Source organism: Amphiura filiformis, chromosome 3, assembly GCF_039555335.1.
Source record: "Amphiura filiformis chromosome 3, Afil_fr2py, whole genome shotgun sequence".
Classification (NCBI taxonomy): Eukaryota; Metazoa; Echinodermata; class Ophiuroidea; order Amphilepidida; family Amphiuridae; genus Amphiura; species Amphiura filiformis.
In genome coordinates this window covers 8,101,660-8,122,465 of record NC_092630.1, presented here as the reverse complement: position 1 = coordinate 8,122,465, position 20,806 = coordinate 8,101,660, and the positions used below count along the sequence as shown (strand labels likewise).

The 20,806-nt window shown below is 36.6% G+C and overlaps 1 protein-coding gene across 1 annotated transcript; it reads right to left on the bottom strand.

Annotated features, from left to right (window-relative positions):
- Positions 1-34: 34 nt before the first annotated feature.
- Positions 35-11,283, bottom strand: LOC140147957 (uncharacterized). Its single transcript, XM_072169750.1, has 5 exons — positions 11,176-11,283; positions 6,981-7,117; positions 6,563-6,646; positions 4,936-5,062; positions 35-1,841 (listed from the first exon to the last, which is right to left on the bottom strand). The coding sequence occupies exons 1-5, from the start codon at positions 11,270-11,272 to the stop codon at positions 1,606-1,608; spliced, it is 681 nt and encodes a 226-aa protein (XP_072025851.1). The 5' UTR covers positions 11,273-11,283; the 3' UTR covers positions 35-1,605.
- Positions 11,284-20,806: the final 9,523 nt, after the last annotated feature.

The window sequence follows — 20,806 nt, the reverse complement described above, 5'->3', positions numbered from 1 at the left end:
CCCCCCTGAAATTCACTTCCCCCTAATGCCCCCCATAAAAAATCCTGGCGCCGCCACTGTTGATGTCCCCTGCAACATGAAATTACCTCCAAATTTGACATTTTGTACTGTTTCCTAAGTGCAAACCGAGTCATGTTGAAAATTTACGTAGGTTTTTTCCTTCCCAGCAACATTATATACTATATTCTATCATACGTTGCCACCCTCAAGCAGATCCTCACATTTCCAACCTAAAACACTGGCCTACTTCATGTGAAAATAATAACTCTAATCACTGATCTTCCTTGAAGTCTTCTTGAAAATGCCTTTTTACTGACCTTTGTTTTACATAAAAGAATAGAGAATTTTGTTGTTTTGTATTTGTAATTCGGGTGAAAGGGCCAAGAAAACATTGAAATGCTACTGTAAACAGTGATTTGCAGGCCATTAGCCTACTCTTTTCAGCTTGTGATGTTGGGTGAAATCACTACCCTTTCCAGCAAATTTCTGATCGATGATGGCAACACGTTATTGGGCTTGAATGCCTCCCCAGCAAAAAAGAAAATTGCAATGGTATGAATATTCATACTTACTTCTGTGATATCCATGTTTCTGACTGGTTGAGAGCCAGGCATGAACAATGTTTATGCGGGGTGGCCAGGATGTGCAATTGTCGGGTAGGTAAAAGATGGTAAATCACATTTTTTAACAACGCTACTTATTATTTTTTATAACTATTCTGATGAAATAAGAATCACAAAATGTTCTGGTAAGTACTATGAACGGGTTCATTAACATATTTTCATGATTAAACATTGTTTATGCCCTCAGGCCGCAAAAAGCTTCTCGGGCATAAACAATCGTTTAGTCATGAAATTTTATGAATGAACCCCTAGTAATTCTTGGTGTAAGTGAAGACTTTGACCCCATGGGAACTATAGCTGCATTATAGGCCTCTGAGAACCATTTTGATTGGTTTAATAAGGTGGGCTATATCATGTATTGAACCAAGTAGAGTAAGAATAGTCAATAGGGCTGAAACAGATTATGTTTAAAATTGCCTAGTGATTGGCTACTCAGATTATTTTATCATCCAATTGACCAATTAGAGGCAATGTAACAAAGGTACTGTAGTGCCCATGGAGTTAAGGTGGGTAAAATGTCATACTGTACAAAAACATTCTGTCTTGCTCAACACTTTAAACTGTTTCTTGTTTTTGTTCTTTCCAGATCATCATCAGATTTATTTTCAAGTTTAAAATGGTTCTGATATTACATTGAGATTAAAATGATGCAACAAACATGAAGCACAAACAATTTTGATGCTCACTGTGATGTCCGAAAAACAAACAATAGACCCTACAGAGCCCATGACAGAAATAGTTCAAATGCTAATATTCTCCCATCAGCATTTGAATATCGGACTTTGTGCATCGCATTCAAATATATGCACAGAGATATGAGCAAAAAGTACTCTGGAATTTTTTAAGATGGGATATGTGAAAAGGTTTAAATGTTTTAAAAACTTGTCTTGATGAGCCAACAACATAACATCTGGTAAGCAAGCGTCAAACTGTAGTAGTTTCAGAATTCTCCATGCGATGTGTTGCCACAAAATCAGTCTTATCACTTCTTCTTCTTTTTCTGTACATTTGATTTTCCCCCAGGTATAAAAGCTTTTTTCTTCTTTTTAACTGCCATCATAGGAGTTTGAACCTCTGCTGGTTTTGACGCCTCATAGTCTTGTGTACTCGGTGGTAACGACACCTGGCTCCCTATGTTAGGATTTCCAGTGTACTTAATGTTATACAGACTGGGGTCCTTGAGGAAGACGGTTTCTCTGTACATGTGTGGCATTAATCCTGTGAGAAGAAAACACAGTTAGTAAGACTTCAACTGACTGATGGCTGTGTGTTTTGAACTCGCCACCCTTAGCGTTACATCACAAATATTATGAATTTTTACACCAATCAAGTGTCAAATTAGAATATCTTTACAACTATCAACCCTAAACTAGCAAAAGTATACATTTTTGGAAAGCTGAAGGCAAAAGCAATTTAAATATACACATTTCAACTCATTGTACAGGGTGACCTTGAAGTTATACAGGGTGGAATAAAAAAAAATCCAAATAAAAAAATGGGTCACTTAATGCATTGCTTATTACTTACTTGCAGTTATAAACTGAAAGTAAACAACATTGATTTGGTTAGAGGTTAGGGGGGGCCTACTGACTTTGGAAGAAAAAAAATCACAGCTGTTTGGTAATCTCGAATACAGGGTGTCCCAAAAATATGTTCAATTTTTTACAATTCCAACATATTTTGAACTGAAACATTTTACCCCTAACCCATACAGAAAAAGTAAGTTCATATTTAGATTCCTCATCAAATTTCCTCTCAGAAAATGTAAACTTTGACTATAATAGGATAAGTAATTAAAAATTTACAGCAACTTTTAGATTTTGAAGACATCCGCATTGCTTACTACAGTGTTAATATGAAAACGGGTAGTTTTGTACATAAAAGTTTGCATTTTATAGACTAAACCAATCATAAAGAGTTCAAAATGATTAAAAACATTTAGCAGAATTAATAATCTTTCAAAAGAGCTCTTAACCATGTCTGTAGCCCATATGGATGCAAAGATATGATCAGTTGATTCAACGCGCACACACAAAATCTTTATTTCCCATAGACTTTGCACATACCGCCACCGCCTCAACCGCCACCGCCTCAACAACCACCTCTGCCATTCTGAACTCAAACAACTGTATCTCAACTAGTAACTCAACTATCTTAGCTGATAAACAATTCTCCTTTAGAGATCTGTTAGGGCACTCATTTAGCTACAAAATAACACCAAACACACTACAATACCTTTTGTTTAAGCAGAGATATAACAATTTGAACGAGTCTCGATTTGGAAAAGCGTAACAAAACCACCATTTTTGGGTGGCGAGTTCAAAACGCGTGGCCTGATACATAATTGTGATGTGTCACATCAAAAGAAGACACTTTTAGGTAGGTTATCAATTTCGAGGTTTTTACATATCTTAAATATAGAGATATTTTGCTCCACAATAGCGTTTTCCCCAATGACATCGGACATTCCTAAGCGAAGATATTGAGTTCATAAGTTACGGTATTATAAAATTGGAAATTGAGATATCGGCAGGTTTAAAAATATTATTCACAATGTTGAGAGTAGGAAATTACCTAGAAAAATGTCTCAAAAATACAAGATGCCAGTTATATTCCGGTCTGAAACTATCAGACAATATTTTAAACATTAATAACACCACAAATTCGCAACAAACCCAAATCGTGAAAAAAACACCCGCGGGCAGATTTTGGCTATTTTTCCATTAACAACCCTGCCCAAAAGTGTCTCCTTTTGACATGACACGTCACAATTTATCAAATTGAAAAGATAAGCAAAATTTCTCATAAGAGTAGTAATATTTCTTCAGGGATGAAAACAAGCACTGACATATTATTTCCTGAAACTGCTTTAACATTTCCTGAAAATGTGTATTTCCCTATCCTTTGTACATGGAAGATCCAAGCAAAATTTCCTGAAATCAGGGAATTTCCTGAAGATTTACATCCCTGTTTCTTACAATATTGTATGTATTTCTTCATTTGGTGATGCAAAATTTCCTTCCAAATGGGCTATTCCAGTTGAAATCCTTACACCCCCTATGGAAGACATGATCTTAATCTCCTACACAGGGGGTGTAGATTTCAAATGGAGTCTCCCACTCAGATAACCTCATTTGAAATTCACACACCCTGTATGGAAGATTTAAGTCATGTCTTCCATAGGGGGTGTATGGATTTCAACTGGAATAGCCAAATGCCAAAGTGTCCCTGGAAGAAGCTTCCTATAGTCCACACATTTTCCAGGCATGCTGGATAACAGGTACCGTATTCATTCCAATAAGGGCCCAGGGCGCTTAACAAAGTCATTTTGGGTGGGCGCTTATTTTTACCTTGTTTTTAGTCATCAATCACCGTCTGAAAGTATTTAGTTACTCACAGTTAGTGCGCCCTCACAATATTATGTGTCTTAATTTAATATTATATTGACAAAATGTTTTGAGGGCGCACTAACTGTAAATAAATGGCGGCCGCCGCGCCAGCAAAAAATACGAATTTGAGACAGAATTAGCTAAAAGTTGGCCTTTTAAAGGCATTTGCAGGTGGTTATTGTGAAATATTTTTAATATCTATACATCTGCCCACTATGAAATAGCGTCACAATTTAATTTTGGTGCACATTTTGGGTGCTTTTGATGCTCAATTTCCCTCATGCATGCATGTAAAATCACTCGACAGGTAAGCTTACTGGAAATATTTTGACAACATTGGATGGGCGGTTAATAATTTCATATTGTGCTTGTTGCAAAGTCGTTGGGTGGGCGCTTATTGGGGCATGGATGCTTATTGGAACGAATACGGTAATTGAAAATTCCCAGAGGTACACTTTTAGTACCAAAGGTAACAATTCAATATGGTGCATTTCCCATGGCTTTAAGATGTACCATTACATCTTGGGGGAGCTTGCAGTTTGGGTTAGGGTTTTTTCATTAGGTATTTTTTATTTATAATTTCATGCATTACTTTCTTCAGTTAGGTGAGCAGAGTTGGTTATTTAGTGATAGTGGGTAAAGGTTTTTCTTGTTGCTCATTTAGTGGGTGAAGTTTTTCAAACAATTTCAATCCCCCCCCCCCCCACACACACACACATTTAATAGTGAGCTCCTTACACCTTGACCTATTACAGAATATGGACTCTCCCAGCCAAACTATGGGCAAAGTTTTTTGTTTTCACTCATTTAGTGGGTGAAGTTTTTCAAACAACCCCCTACAATTTAATGGTGAGTCCCTTACACATTGACCTATAAGGAATATGGACTCTCCCATCCAAACTATTTGCTGAAATCAAACTTACCAAAAGCTTTAGCGATACTGATCTCTCTTAAAACTCTCCTGTGTTGGAAGTGACACAATTTGGTGATTTTCCTGTCCATCATTCGGCCTGTATTCGGTGACACAAACTGGGATAATAGTTGCACATTCTGAAACAAAATGGAATCATGTTCTGTTTAATACAAAGTGATGTTACAGCAAATGCAACTAATTCAACAAACAAATTTATGCATGAGGCAAAAATGTCAAATAAAATTTCCTACTACAACACATGTTGCTGATAAAAATCCTGAACACATGTTCAAAAATGTGTGTCATGTCTCACATCCTGAGGCTTATCATATCCAAATTAGTAGATAATGGTGAAAACTAGTGGACACTGGACAGAAAGACATCAGCTACATCTGGTTCATACATACATACTATGTAACAGCACGCATGATTGGTCGAGAGCCGGGCATAAACAGCGTTTATGCCCGGTATCCAGGATGTGTGGTCACCGGGTAGGGAAAATGAAGGACAATCGTGTTTTTTTAATAATGTTACTTGTAATTTTTTGTTATTATTTTGATGAAATAAGAAGCACAAAATGTTCTGGTATGTATGAACGGGAAGCGGCCCCTCGGGCATAAACAACCGTTTAGTCATGAAAATATATGAATGAACCCCTAATTCACCCTCATTCCCTTCTGCATATTTGTAGCTTTTATTTGTGCTAGCCATAGGCTTCCACATAAAAAGTTATAAGATATTTTCTTAAAGCATCAAGAGCTATCTCAAGAACCACTGAACCAATACTAGGCTTATTAGTACTCATTTTAATGCATTTTTCATACTGATTCCAAATATGGTCGTGAAAATGTACAATTCTGAAATTTTTGAATTTAACCAAAAAAATTGAAAATTGTCGTCTGCAGTTGACACCTGTGTGTTATTTCTCTCATCCACTTTCTCTACCTTTTCTGTCTACATATACCACTCAACTCGCCCTTACCTGTTTCGTGTGATAATTGAGGACACACAACAATAGGCCTACACAACAAACAGTTCATGGTTTTTTTTGACAAACTGGGGATTTTTTCTCTGACAACTTGTTCAAGATTTGTTTCTTACCGGAGTCATCACTAACTGCCCTCATGGTTCAACATTTTAAATTAGTGGAGTTACATGTATATAGTTGTAGCTATAGTAGCTCCAACCAGGGACATTCTTGTAAATATATCCAATGTCCCCTCTTGGTGTAAATATATCCAATGTCCCCTCTTGGTGTAAATATATCCAATGTCCCCTCTTGGTGTAAAGACACAAAAAAAGTCCCTGATTGCCAGTTAGGAATGCAACCACTCACTCAGCCCCTCACTCACTCACACAATGGGCATTCCTTTTGAAATCCATACACCCCCTATAGAAGACATTGTCTTAATCTCCCACAGGGAATGTGAATTTCAAATGGGATTCCCTGAATGGGTGACTCCATTTGAAGCTTGCACTCCCTGTGCAGGAAATTAAGGTCATGTCTTCCATAGGGGGTGTATATGGATTACAACTGGAATGACCCAATTCTTCACTTACTCAATGCCTCAAACATTTGTCCACACCATCAACCAACCAATTAATCTATCAGTCATTCAGTCAATCAAAATACTTACTTTAAATGACACTGGTATATTTACTTTGCAGAGTAGACAAGGTTGCTGTTCTTCTACATATGGATCACACATTTCTGATATTTGCTGCAATATTCAAAACACAAAAGAAGACACAATCGTTCAAATAAGTTTGCTTTCATATTTCAGGAGTGCACTCTTCATAGTCTAGTTGAATGGCGTAGCTAGTGGAGGGCTCATTACCCATCAAAATAAGCCTAATGAAAGCTCAACATTTCTGCACATGTGTCACCTCTTGTATGCCATGTCAGAAAGTCGTTATGCAGTTCATTATGCACTACATAATCGTGCTTTGACAAGTGCCTTCCGCAACAATGCAGTTGCTGCTGTCTACTGTGTGATAGATGGCATGCAAAAACCAGTGAAATTCAGCGTTCAAGATTGAGTTACATGTACTTACAGATTCCTCTGCTTCCTCCGACACATCAATTTGGGCATTGACGTCTACTTGAGGATCCACTTGTGTGTCTTTCTGTGCATTACTTGAGACTGCTGCTGTAAAACTAAGTGGTCTTCCATAACTTGTCCTCAACATATCTTTAACAACAAACATAATTTCAGCATTTGGAAAAAAAGTGGTTAGTTACATGTATTACAGTCACACTATAGCCCCTAGTATCAGTGTAAATGATTCTTTGTTTGTCCTTTCCATCAGACCGTCCAAAACATTCTGACCTAGCTATAATTCTTTCCATTGATTAACCCTAACACAGAAATGGCTTTTTGGCGACTGGAAGGGAAAGGAAGGAAGGAATAAGGAGAGAAAACAAACAAAGAAGTTGTTTGCTCTGGGTGGGATTCGAACCCCAGACCCCTCGCATGCCAAGCACTAGGTCGGCGACACTAGTAGCCACAGAAAGTGCAAAATCAAGGCTAGGGTTGTCAGGAATTGAATTTGGCTGAGCATTACATGGATCGAATGGGTGTAGCTGAGCATGCTGAGTGAGTCTGAGTATGTCATGATGATGCTGCAGACATCTATAGGCCTCAAGGTACCGTACATAACAAATACCAAACTGGTGTTTTATGACCTTTGACATGCATGCATTCTTTTGTCGATAGTGATATGAATTTGTGCTGAGTGTCCTTCCAGGCTTGACTATGCTCATGTGCTTCAGTGGTCATGAAAGGATTCAATAGATAACCTTTGCCCCAATAATCCCAAGCTATTGTCAGAAACTGCTCCTCGGAAAAAGTATCATAAGAGCTCAGTCTCCAGATGATAGTCATATAAAATGGCCAATAGATAAATGACTGTCATTGGAGACTGAGTTCCGCAGTCTAATGATGATGTAGGCGACCTTTTCTTTTAGACCACCCGAGCTATATGGTTAAAATTACGAATTTATCAAATTAAACTTTCACATCAAGGTTAAACATGTTCTAAGCTATAAACATTCCTTTTATTTCATCAAACAAGCTTCAAGTTCAATGCTTCATTTTGTTCCAAAATCCATGTTTTTATCGCAATTTTTGACGTAAAAGAGCTGAATGCAAAACCGGTGATGCAAACTCCAAAACTTTCACGTAGCATGAGCGCTTGATGTACGCTTGTTTTGACGGTGATTTATACTCTTGTATCAAGCACTTTCAAGTGTGTTTGACAGTGTTTTACTGCATGGCTCAATTTTGCATAAATTCAAGATGGCGAATTTCTCGAAAAACATTGTGTACCGGTATTTTTCTTTAAAAAGTTCCCTAATAATTTCACAAATTCTTTGCCACTTTCCACTCATTTGATCATCTTTTTATGTGATGGAAGTGATGCTGATTTTATGAAGGTATGTTTTTTGATTTTCCGATAATTTTTAAATTGTTGTTTTTTGAGACAAAAACTTCCTAGACCTAGCAGAATATATATAGCCACTTTCACTTGTTTTCAAAAAATTATTTTAACCTTGTTTTTTTTACCCCATAATTTCCCTCATTTATGGAAGCAAAAGTAATAATTTAGTCCCTTTTTAGCAAAGGTGGTCTAAACTAAAGGAAAAGATCGCCATCAATATCATGATCAGACATAGACCTTAAGTTAAGGTATGATATTTCGAGGAGCATAACAAACACCAAATTGGTGTCGTATGACCTTTGACATGCATGCATTCTTTTGTCGAGAGTGACACATGTGGTCTTTCAATTCGTGCCGAGTGCTAGTGTCCTTGATAGATATAACCTCTGCCCCAATAATCCCAAGCTATTGTCTGAAACTGCACCTCGAAAGATGTATCGTAAGAACTCAGTCCTCAAATGATAGTCATATAAAGACCAAAAGATAAATGACTGACTATCATTGAGGACTGAGTTCCGCAGTCTATATCATGATATCATGAATCACATGCATGCATGCACAAGCGGCTAGGGGACGCAGGGGTAACCTTGTCAATCAAATACTTCATCTATTGTGTCCAATACTTAATCCGATAAGTGATCGATGTATCGATAAAATATGGAATTAAACTATAGCGGTGCACTTTACGAGGTGATTCAGTCAGGTACCTGGATTCAGCATTCAATAACAGGATGCCATGACTTAATTTATTCTTTATGATTACGATTAAAACAAACAAACAATAATAAAAATATAAACAAAATAATGATAATATTATAAGAATATAAGGCATAGGCCTATAAGATTTCTTAAGAAATTAAACATTTTTTTATCATAGGCCTAAGTATGAATTTGTAACGTTATACCAGAGAAATGTTATATTAAAATGCGCTTTGTGATTTTTAATTTGGTTAAAACTAAGCTTGCACTTTAATAATTCTCATATTGTTAATACAAATAGGAATGCGTCTTTTGAGTAGGCATAATTAATACGTATTTATTATTGTGTTATTCAATTTTGAATTATGTTCAATTATCCCAGCAAACACAAAATGTTTTTGAGTTTTCGACATCATTCGCAAAAGGTTAGAAAAGGTTGCCAGAAAATGTTTAAATATCGGGTTATATATAAAGGCTATATAAAGGGAATAAAACCTATTCATAACATTCAAAAACATTTTTTGATAACTTACTGCAAATATTCTCAAACCTATCATTATTTAAGTGGTGACAAAATATTGGCAAAAATGTTTGCAGATAATATTTTTCAATAACATTTCGAAAACATTTAAAAATATTTTTGTAGTGTGTTTCCATGTAAAACTGTTTAAAATGTTTTCATGCCCTTTATTTAACCCGACATTTAATGTTATTAAAACGCTTTTTACCAAAACACAAACCCAAAAATATAGGCCTAACCTGTTTAAAACGTTTTAAAAACGTTTTGTGTTTGCCAGGATGGCATTTAGACCTTCACATTAAAATGTTATTATTATTATCATTAGGCCTATTTATAACATTGTGATGATTTTTCATTATTATTATAAATTTCTATTTCATTTAAAATTGTAATATTTTATATTTATATCACTTTTATTCCATGCACATTTGTGACCCCTCGGCACAACTGTGCCCGGATGTCGCCAGTGCCACTATTGAGATATGCTCCATTAAACTTAACAATAAACAATAGGAAACAAAGGATTTATTGACTGTTTTATTGATTTTTCACTACTTAAATGTCAAGTACTGTAGACATGATATACGTCATTTTAAAGCTAATTTCAAGCAGAATATTTTGGTTGAATATCTCAAAAATCATGATTGGCGACTTCCGGGCTCAGTTGTGCCGAGGGGTCACATTTATGCGCACACGTTAAACTAGTCTTAGTCAATTTCGCACGGTGTTCCTCTGGGGATAATTGCCTATCGATTGAAATGATCATGGATATAAACGTATTGGTGATGTCATAAGCTTAACTTTGGTGGACACTAGAATAATATTTGATTGACAAGGTTACCCCTGCGTCCCCTAGCCGCTTGTCATGCATGAATGCATGCATGCATGATGCACGTTAGCTCGAGATACTCTAGCTAAAATACAGGTTTACATTTACTATCTTATATTATCTTGCTGTATTTCAGCTAGAGCTCCAAACGACAAGCTTCCGGTTTTTTTTTTTTTTTTTTACTGTTACGTAAGATGAAGAAGAAACCCGCCTCGGAGCCCGCCCTACTCATTATTTCATTGTACTTATTGCAATTTGCCTCCACACATTACGTAATCAACACAAAGCTTTTGTGAGGATTAGTGAGTGGATAAGAAATTGACAGTGGAGGATCTGAAGGACACGCCGATTGTTAGTTGTCAATCATGAATTGCCACAACGTATTAATATTTTACTGCATGGCATTCCGCAAACACCAAGACAAATTATGCCGTATTTTTCCAAAGATCATCTCATATGAAGTAAGCTGACTGCGATCTGTACTTTGATCACCTATTATCGGCGAATTTGCTTGAAAACACGTGAGTTCATGTTGTGTAAACATAATTAGCATAGACACAAATGAAATTACGATGCAATACAATGCAATTTGAATGCGCAGCAGATCTATAGAAATATTAACGTTGCCCGGTTTTATGCAGAATTAGACCCTGTCTGATGCACGTCGTCGTTGCGTTGTACACTCTAAATAGTCAGCTAGACAAAGTTTCGCTTCGCCTTCATCATTTCATTTATAAAGTTTTGAAACTTATGAAACTTACAAGCAGGATGTACTGAACAAATAACATTTCGACGGTATGAACTTCGAATAATCGGCAAAAATAGCTGGAAAATGCATCGCCTACTGGCGGCCGCCATCTTGATTTTGATAATCTTTAAGAAATTGCACGAGGGAAAGATCCTTTTGTAATCATATGCTTCAAGGGCTCACACAATTAAATCATTAAATGAATCCATTGAAAAATAAATAAAACAAGGAGTAGGAAGTGTTGGTGGGCCGGGGATGTAGGGTCATAAAATTTTTGGAGTTCTGAATGGAGGGGGAGGGGGAAAATGTTTTGGTATGAACCGGGGGTCGGGGGGGCAAACAGTTTTTGGCATGTAGGGGGGGTTGTACCAAATTTAGCAACATTAATCCTGAAAATACAATACAGTCCAACCTCTTTTATCCGGCCATGATGGAACCAAGCATTGTCCGGATAAGTGAAAAATCCGGATAAGTGAATTAATATGAATGGCAAATCTTTTTAAGGTATACCAAGATAATAATCAATATAGTGTTTTTTGTTTGTTTTAGGACACCATCAAAATAAAAGCGAGTGATTATTTAGTCCTCATGCTCGTAGCACGAGTTACCGTTTTTCACAGCTGTCCCAAACGTACAACCTTCAACAGTTGATATCTTTATGTAGGCCTAACAATATTATGAGGATCTAGCCTGAGTTGAATGTTGGTTATTAAAATACACAAAATAAAGGTTTCATGGAATTGCCCATCATGTGAAAATTCCAAAAAATCACGTTTGAAAAGTATTTTTTTTAAAAAGTATTAAAACTGCACATTCGTTTTAAAAGATTGAGGGTTTCTTTACTAAAGGTTTCTTTACATACCAAAAATTTGATAAATTTTTCTAAAATCGGAGAAAAAGAGGGCGCAATGAGGTTTTTTGGGGAGGGGGGCTCCCTGTACATTATGGCTTACAATATCTCCCTTTAAGGGTATACGAGGTATTGTTAGTCGAACGCGAAGTAGCCAAAAAAAAATTCATTATCAAATAATACTTTGGTGTTTTGCAAAAGTTCATTCTACAAATCATATACTTTGAAAACTTGCTTAATTTATTATTGTTAATGAGTTATGTACGTTTTACAAAAGTGTTGTTGTTTTAGCCCCGGGGTTTTAGCCCTCTGACATAACTCAAGAACCACAGGTCCTACAAAAGTATATCTGTGATAGGCCTATCTGAATTCTTCTACACGCTCGCGCTATGAATTGAGCAATGCAATTTTTGCTAAAGCTCACTACCATTCGCAAGATGCCGTGAACTACTTTTTTTTTGGCTGCTTAGACCAACAATACATCGTATAGGCCCTACCCTTAATTCACTTTAAGGGAGTGTTCAGAAATACTTTGGTGGTGGGGAGCTGGCCAAATTTTAAAATTCTCTTCTTCGTGAATCCAAACCTTTCTTGACCCCCATTATGGACCCATGGGCGTCAATCGGGGGTCAGGAGGACGTGTCCCCCACCTCAGGCAAAATGACCTATTTTTTGTTCTTTTCAGCCACTTTTTGAAAATTTAGGCCCCCCCCCATACACACACATTTCAAGCCGGATTGGCGCTAACGTTGACCCGGGCGTTGACCAATGACCCTATCATACAAAACTCAACTATTTAGATCCAGCTCATAATATAATGTAGGCCTACTCTAGTCTTCTACATCAAAAGACAGAGGAAACATTATGATACCAGTTGCGGTTAAATCAATATCCTTGTGACATCTCGCTAGATAATTGAAATCCTATTCATTCAATACGCACAATATACAGCCTGTCTCAAAAAAAATTGTGCAAGTGAAAGGCGCCCTCTCTGGCAATTAGAAAATACGGTACCATATTTGCCATTGTAGCACTTGTAGTTTTAAAGTTCTAAGCATTTTTCATGTTTTGGACCACGGTCCACTTTTGCATGGAATTGCCCATTATGCACTTTGCAGTAAATGATTCGACAGGCTCCGAATTCCCCTTTGAGTTCCCTCTCTGACATGCATGTAGTAAAAGTGCCATAACTTTGTAACTATTCACGTAAGACATATAAAAGTATACAATTTTGTTTTGTTTTTTGTTTTTTCTTAATCTTGAGGCACCATTCCAAAACCCGTTTTTTTAGTTTTTTGATACAGTATTGACCTTATTTTTTGAGATTGACCATTAGGCCTATAAGGCAACAAAATGAACTTTTGATGTGGGCCCATCATTTTACCCAGCTAGAAGGGGCATTCCTCCTTTTGTCAGGATAGGAAAACCGCCTTATTTTGGGCACCGGACCCCCCCAAATCGATTTCCCGAGAAAAAAAAATCATTACAGTGTGATATGGTGTTCTGCGCCCGTAATATGACGTTTGAAGTAAGTCTCCCTTTTATAAAATTGGTATTGTGTTTGAAATTGAGATTTTATATCCATTTAGGAAAAAAGAAAAATAATTTCTGCTCTTACTTCATGAAAACATGCCAAAGCTTTACTAATTGTATTTACCTTGTGTTTTCACAACTTAAAAATACAAATTTGATGATTTTTTTGCCTGAATTATACGTGCAACCAAAGTAAAAAATATATGATATTGAAAAGATCTAGAAACGCAAAGCAAGAAAAAATTATAAACAAATCAATCAATTATGGCGACTGAAAGGTAAGATTTTAGGCGTTGTTCTTTGCTATGGTAACGAGAATATGGCATTTGAATGTGGGTAGAACTAAAGTATGTTAAAGTGCGAACTATGGTTTTCTCGAAACATTTCACTTTGTGATGCTGAAATTTAAAACAACAAGCTGGTCTGTCAAAAGAAAAGTCAATTTTAAGCTTACTCAACACTACAGAGTACAGTCAATAGACTATAGCCAAAATAATTCTCGATCATGAGAGGATGTACCTTTTGTAGGTATGCTAGGTGAATTCAAATTTGCCATCAAATTGCACCATTTTACATATCAAATTAAAGCCATTGAGTACAGAAAGCCAAAACTGAAAACATTTTTGTCATAGCACTTTCCGTAAAAAAGTTACATCTTGTCAAGACAAAGATTGACTTTCATCAAAAAGATTCAGATAGCAAAATTCCCCAAAACGGCATTTAGGGGTGTTTCTAGATCTTAGTCTCATGGCGATAGCAGCTTTTTTTAATGGAACTGCTATCAAAATCCCTCTAAAATTCCATCTGCGACTTGATTATCACCATAAAAAATCATATATTTGGGTCAAGTGAAGTATAGAAAACATATTTATGTAGGTTTCCTTTACCGACCTATTCTCGAAAAAAATTCAAATTTCTATGTAAAAATGCATTGTGTTTGGGTCCCGGTCTCAGCGAATTTCGCTGACTAGCAAATGTGTTAACTAAGGTTTGCCTGGGATACCTACCTTTTGCGTCAGCGTACTTTTCATAATAACAAGATCGTGTGACCTGCATGACCGAACCTTGACCTTGCCTAGCATCGACCGTGTGATTGGTCAATTCTCAAAAGCTGTGTTTGCGCCGTAAGCGCCGGTCTTTGCGTAGACGTAGTATAGTATGCTCGGCGCAAATAACTGTGCGTACCCAAGTTGGCTCTCATGATCGAGAATTTATTATTTTGGCTATAGTAGTCAATCCAGACTATAGAAAAATTATTAAATTTGTGTACATCGTGGAATATTCAACTACGCTTGTTATTCCGCGACTAGTATTGCTGACTAATCATGCTAATACACGAGCGTACAACGCGCGCTACTGAGTCTACTCTACGCGTCCATATTGCGAGGTTATCTGCGTACACCAGCTTACTACGCACAGCCACGCAACCAAAGAGTATGTTCCACGATGTACACAAATTAAGTCATTTTTCTATAGTGGGGATTATGCACTTTCAGTTTCACACGCGTTTGAATGTGAATTGGATTGCGTACTTTCTCAATGTTGAGTGAGTATATTTCTCCAATATTTTGAGAAGTTGACGTCAAAGTTTCTATTCTATATTGTTTGGTAATGTCTTTTGCCAATAGTATGTTTAAAGTTGTAATTTTGGTCATGCGCTATGAATTGGGGAATAGGAAAAGGTGGCGGACTGGCGGTGTTACATTTTTTATTTTTTCCCAAACATTTGTCACAGATCTCAAGAATGGATAGGGGTACTGAACTGGTTTTGGTCTTATTTTCTTGCTAATTTATCTGGCTAAAATTGTGGAAGGTAAAACTTTCATACTATTTGTACTTTGTGAGATATTGCCAATCAAAGGATGTTAAGTCAGGGGTGGCGGAGCCTATATGTGTGGAATAGGGAGACATGAAGTCCATACATACAAAGACCAGAAATTACATTTCAAATGTACACCAAGGTATTCTTCCCTAACTATTTCACTTACCATGTCACTGTTGCCCTAAACATCTTTGAAGTAAGCTTCCTTGGTTGTATTATGTCTCTGGAAATTTATTGGTCCAAATTTGTAGTCAATATCGTGAAATTATGTGTCCTGCTTGTAAACTACGCCATGCTTCAAATGGTGTTGATCAAATCTGGCTCTCAAAATGTCTGACAAAACAATTCCTAACTTTTGACCTTTCATAAAGACATGAGTTATTCTACCAATACCCCACAGAACAGAGACTGTGACTATGAGGTTGATACATCATGACATTGCTAAATATGACACATCAGCAGTTGAAGCATGTGCTGACATGTGCAGGTAAATGAACATGTGGACTCTCAACCAGTCTCTTGTTCAGCATGAATTGGGCTATTGACTGCACATGGCTGTGCTATCAAGGCCTTGTGCATGTGTCTAAGGTCTGAAAGGTTATGATTTTGGGTCATGTTGTGAACACATACAATGGACATGTACAGCTGAATTTGTCATGTGGATATTTGGACTTTTATCAATAAAGTAAGTACAAATTGGGGATCATATTTTTCAGATATGGAATAAGGACTTTGAGTGCATTTTAAAAGTGGTATGTGTGTGGGAATTTTTATAACTGGTGCAGTTATCATGTTTTGAAATATATACACTCTTTGACACCTCTATCCGTGCCTGTTTGAATGCATGGTTATACCATGTACCCATACTAGGGTGGTTCTTATTTTACAAAAGTCTGAAATTCCATGCTCCTACCCCTTAGAATGGTTCAGTTGGATGAAAAACTTATTCTGTAAAATTTTCAGGAAGATCGGACAATATTTACTGGTAGCCCAAGAGCCCCCAATATGGTGACCCCTGTCGTGATTATTGGTCATCGGACATTTTTGAGCAATTTTAGGGGAGTATATTTTCAAAATAGAGTGTCTCTTGATATTCAATCTTTCTAAATGCATTAACAGTAACTAGTTTAACATGTATATAACAAAGGGTGCCTTGTATTTACTTCCATTGTTGTTTTAAACTCAACCAGATATGGCACTTCGTGCTGCGAATACTCCTAAATACCGGTCCTCTGCCATTTTCAAGCATTTGTAAGGGGTCTAATATAAAAAATAGACTTGTCTCTTCATACCCAATCTTTGTAATTGCATTAACAGTAACTGGTTTAACATGTGTATAACAAAAGATGTCTTGTATTCACTTCCATTGATTTTTTAAACTCAACTAAATATGGTAGTTTGTGCCGTGAGTACTCCTAAATACCGGTCAACAGCCATTTTCGACCAACTTTTATAAGGGGTTTATTTTCAAAATAGATTGTCTCTTGATACTGAATGTTTGTAATTGCATTAACACCAACTACTTTAACATATATATAACAAAAGATGTCTTGTAATCACTTGCATTGTTGTTTTAAACGCAACCAAATAGCAACTTTACATGTATGTGCCGTGAGAACCTAAATACGGACTGGTCGTCAGCCATTTTCAAGGGGGTCTATTTTCCCAACAGGGTGTCTCTTGATACTCAATCTTTGTAATTGTATTAACAGTAACTAGTTAAGCATATCTATAACAAAGGCTGTCTTGTATTTACTTCCAATGTTGTTTTAAACTCAACCAGATATGGCAACTTGTGCCGTGAGTACTCCTAATGGTCGTCAGCCATTTTTAAGCAATTTATGGGGGATTTTCCCATAGAGTATCCATTGATACTCAATCTTTGCAGTTGCATTAAAAGCAACTGAACTAGTTTAACATAACAAAACTGTTCTGTATTCACATTCATTGTTCTAACCCAAATAACATAGTCTGTGCTGACTGTCAGACTGGGAATAGTTAATTTTATAATTTGCTGCAATTTATAAAAAGGATGTTGACTTTCTCATGGCTGTCAGGAAACTGGTGTTGATGCTCAGATACAACTTGCAAAAGGAACTGCAACTGGTATGGTCTTCATCGTGTTGAACTCCTGCACCAGTGCCACTCCATGCTCTGCATTAACGTTTATCACCTTAATGTTTGTATTAAAAAATGATTTCCACCCCTCAAGAAAGTCATCACCATGATCACGGCTGGTCCAAGTTTCTGGATCATGATCCATAAAGTCAGCTGATAATACCCAACTTCTCCAAGAGTCTTCTGGTATTCTGTCTTCCAGTCGACTATCTGAAATTAGCCGTGCAGCAACTTTGATGCGCTTGAGCGTTTCATTCTCACCCTCCCCATTTTGCATTGATTTTACCATTTCACATTTTGTGGCCACTTGAGCGGTGGGATCGAAGAACCAAGGCTGCTCTAGAAAGATACCACAGGTGGAGACTTAATTTACTTGGCAGATGTTGCCTATAGAGACATTTGCAGGCTGTCTTGTTGCTGTTAATGCCAATTACAAAGAGACTGAAGAATTAAGAGATCCACTCTATTTTGGAAATAGACATCCTAAATAAAATTGTTCGAAAATGGCTGACGACCATGTAATCACAGCATACACAAACTACCATATCTGGTTGAGAATAAAACAACAATGAAAGTGAATACAGGACATTTTTTGTTATATACATGTTAAGTTATTTGCTGTTAATGCAATTACAAAGATTGAGTATCAAGAGGCACTCTATTTTGAAAATAGGCCCCCCTTATAGTTGCTCGAAAATGGCTGACAACCGGCCATATTTTAATACTCACAGCACAAACTACCATATATCTGGTTGAGAATAAAACAACAATGGAAGTGAATACAAGACATCTTTTGCTATCTAGATATGTTTACTGTTTGCTGTTAATGCAATTACAAAGATTCAGTATTAAGAGACACTCTATTTTGAAAATAAACCCCTTATAAAAGTTGCTCGATAATGGCTGTTGACCGGTATTTAGGAGTACTCACGGCACAAACTACCATATTTAGTTGAGTTTAAAAAATAAATGAAAGTGAATACAAGACATCTTTTGCTATACACATGTTAAACTAGTTACTGTTAATGCAATTACAAAGATTTAGTATCAAGAGACAGTCTATTTTTTATATTAGACCCCTTACAAATGCTTGAAAATGGCCGAGGACGGTATTTAGGAGTATTCGCAGTACGTAAGTGCCATATCTGGTTGAGTTTAAAACAACAATGGAAGTAAATACAAGGCACCTTTTGTTATATACATGTTAAACTAGTTACTGTTAATGCATTTAGAAAGATAGAATATCAAGAGACACTCTGTTTTGAAAATATACTCCCCTAAAATTGCTCAAAAATGTCCGATGACCAATAATCACGACAGGGGTCACCATATTGGAGGCTCTTGGGCTACCAGTAAATATTATCAGATCTTCCTGAAAATTTTACAGAATAAGTTTTTCATCCAACTGAACCATTCTAAGGGATAGGAGCATGGAATTTCAGACTTTTGTAAAATAAGAACCACCCTAACCCATACACTAGGTATGGGTACATGAGACCAGGTATAGGCGGAGCCTACGGATGAGGCATGTGTTAAAGTATAGGGAATATTGTTTTTTGCCGACTCTCAAATATATTTTTTACTGTAACTTCATAACCCAGCAAGGTATTGAGATGGATTATGTACCATTGTTTTGGTATTTCTGTCTAGTTTGAAGTGTGACTAGTTTTACTCCAAGTAAAGCTAATTTGTTGCAAGTGTGCTGCATTCTGTGTCATGGTTTCCAGACTTTTCCTATACGTTACTGTACCAGGTATTTATTTATGCTCCGAAATGCTCTGACTATCATATTTCTTGAAGGAGTTACCCTACTGCTGTGAAAGTTTTCTTGATGAAAATTTGATGAGGAATTCAAATATGCCACTGGTTTTTGTGTAGGGCCTGGAGGAAAAAATTTTGATTGATGATAATGTTATAAAAATCATAAAAATTATGTACAACTTTTGAACACCCTGTATCTCAGTAAGGCAACATAACTCATCATTACATGTTTGCTTTTTTTGAAAGCCTATAATGTTATTAGCACATCTGAAAAGGTTTTAGCAGAAAAAGTTTTTACGTTAGTAAATAAGAGACGAACAAAATTTTACACTTTTTGAACCAAAATTTAACTTTTCCACCCTATATGACATTTGCGGCACCCTGTATATTAACCAATTGTTTGTATGTGTGTATTCCTGTGTATTCCTTGCGAAGGGTGCAGAATTGGAATCGGGAATAAAAATATCCGATCTTTGGGATCAAAAACACAAAATTACAACTTTGGACGTACTATTGGCAAATGACATTAGGCCAAAAAAAATATTGTTGTGTTGCCCTCAAGTGGGAAAATGGGAAAGTTGGGTAGGACGGTCGGATTTAGTTGGATACCTGTTAGACATCAATTAAAGACTAGTCTCTCAATAAAATATTAATTTAAAGTGAAAAACTTTGATTTTTTGAACAAATCTGTAAAAATCATCATTCAAAAAAAAAACAAAATTGCTCCCCTGATTTTCCAGGATTTAGGGTCGGGCGGTTGAGGGCAACACAACAATTTTTTTTTTGGCCTTATTGTCAAACAATATAGAATAGAACATTTTATGTCAACTTGTCAAAATATTGAAGAAATGTGCTCCCTAAACTTGTGGCGAGTAGGCAAAATAATTCCCATTCAAACGCATGGGAAACTGAAAGTGCATAACACCGGCTAATCCAGACCCAGTTCCAACAATTGAAACTCCTGGCTCCGACCGGGAGTTCCAACAGGTGCTGTGTATGTGTTTGTATGTGTTTAATGTGCATTCACATGTACACTCTTAGCCGTTGTATGAAGAAATCGTTGCTCCAAAAATGATTGCAAATTACACATCATTTGTAATCATTTTTCACCACAAAATATGATATGAAAACACAGGTGAGCAATGTATGAATATATAATTATGGAGAGGTCAAACAGGTTGTTAATTATTGTCAATATTAATATTTTGCGACATTTATAATGAAAACAATTAACACTGAAGACACCCTATGGCACCTTCTACAACTTGGGGGTCCTCACTCTCAATTTTCACAAGTTGGACCCAAAAAATTAACTTCTCATGTAGTACCAAGAGTCTATGGACCCCTTCTGGGACCCACAAGTTTTAGATGCTAAAGGAGTGGCTTGGGGTCCACTTTGAATTCCTAAATTACTCTTCTGTAAAGAAGATCAAACTTGTTGACCCTTCACTTTAACTTGATTTCTTTTCTTGTTTTTTTGTGTGTGTTACCTACTGATCCTGTCAGTGATACCACAAATCACCATGGTAACGGAAAGCAAGAAGATGAAGAGGAAGATGA

What these genes read in the sequence shown, in the direction of transcription:
- LOC140147957 (XM_072169750.1), bottom strand. Translation starts at nt 11,272, where the DNA reads ATGGCGGCCGCCAGTAGGCGATGCATTTTCCAGCTATTTTTGCCGATT. An exon ending in TTGTTCAGTACATCCTGCTT is followed by an intron (nt 7,118 to 11,175) that starts GTAAGTTTCATA and finishes TTGTTGTTAAAG; the next exon opens with ATATGTTGAGGACAAGTTAT. An exon ending in ATATACCAGTGTCATTTAAA is followed by an intron (nt 5,063 to 6,562) that starts GTAAGTATTTTG and finishes ATTTTGTTTCAG; the next exon opens with AATGTGCAACTATTATCCCA.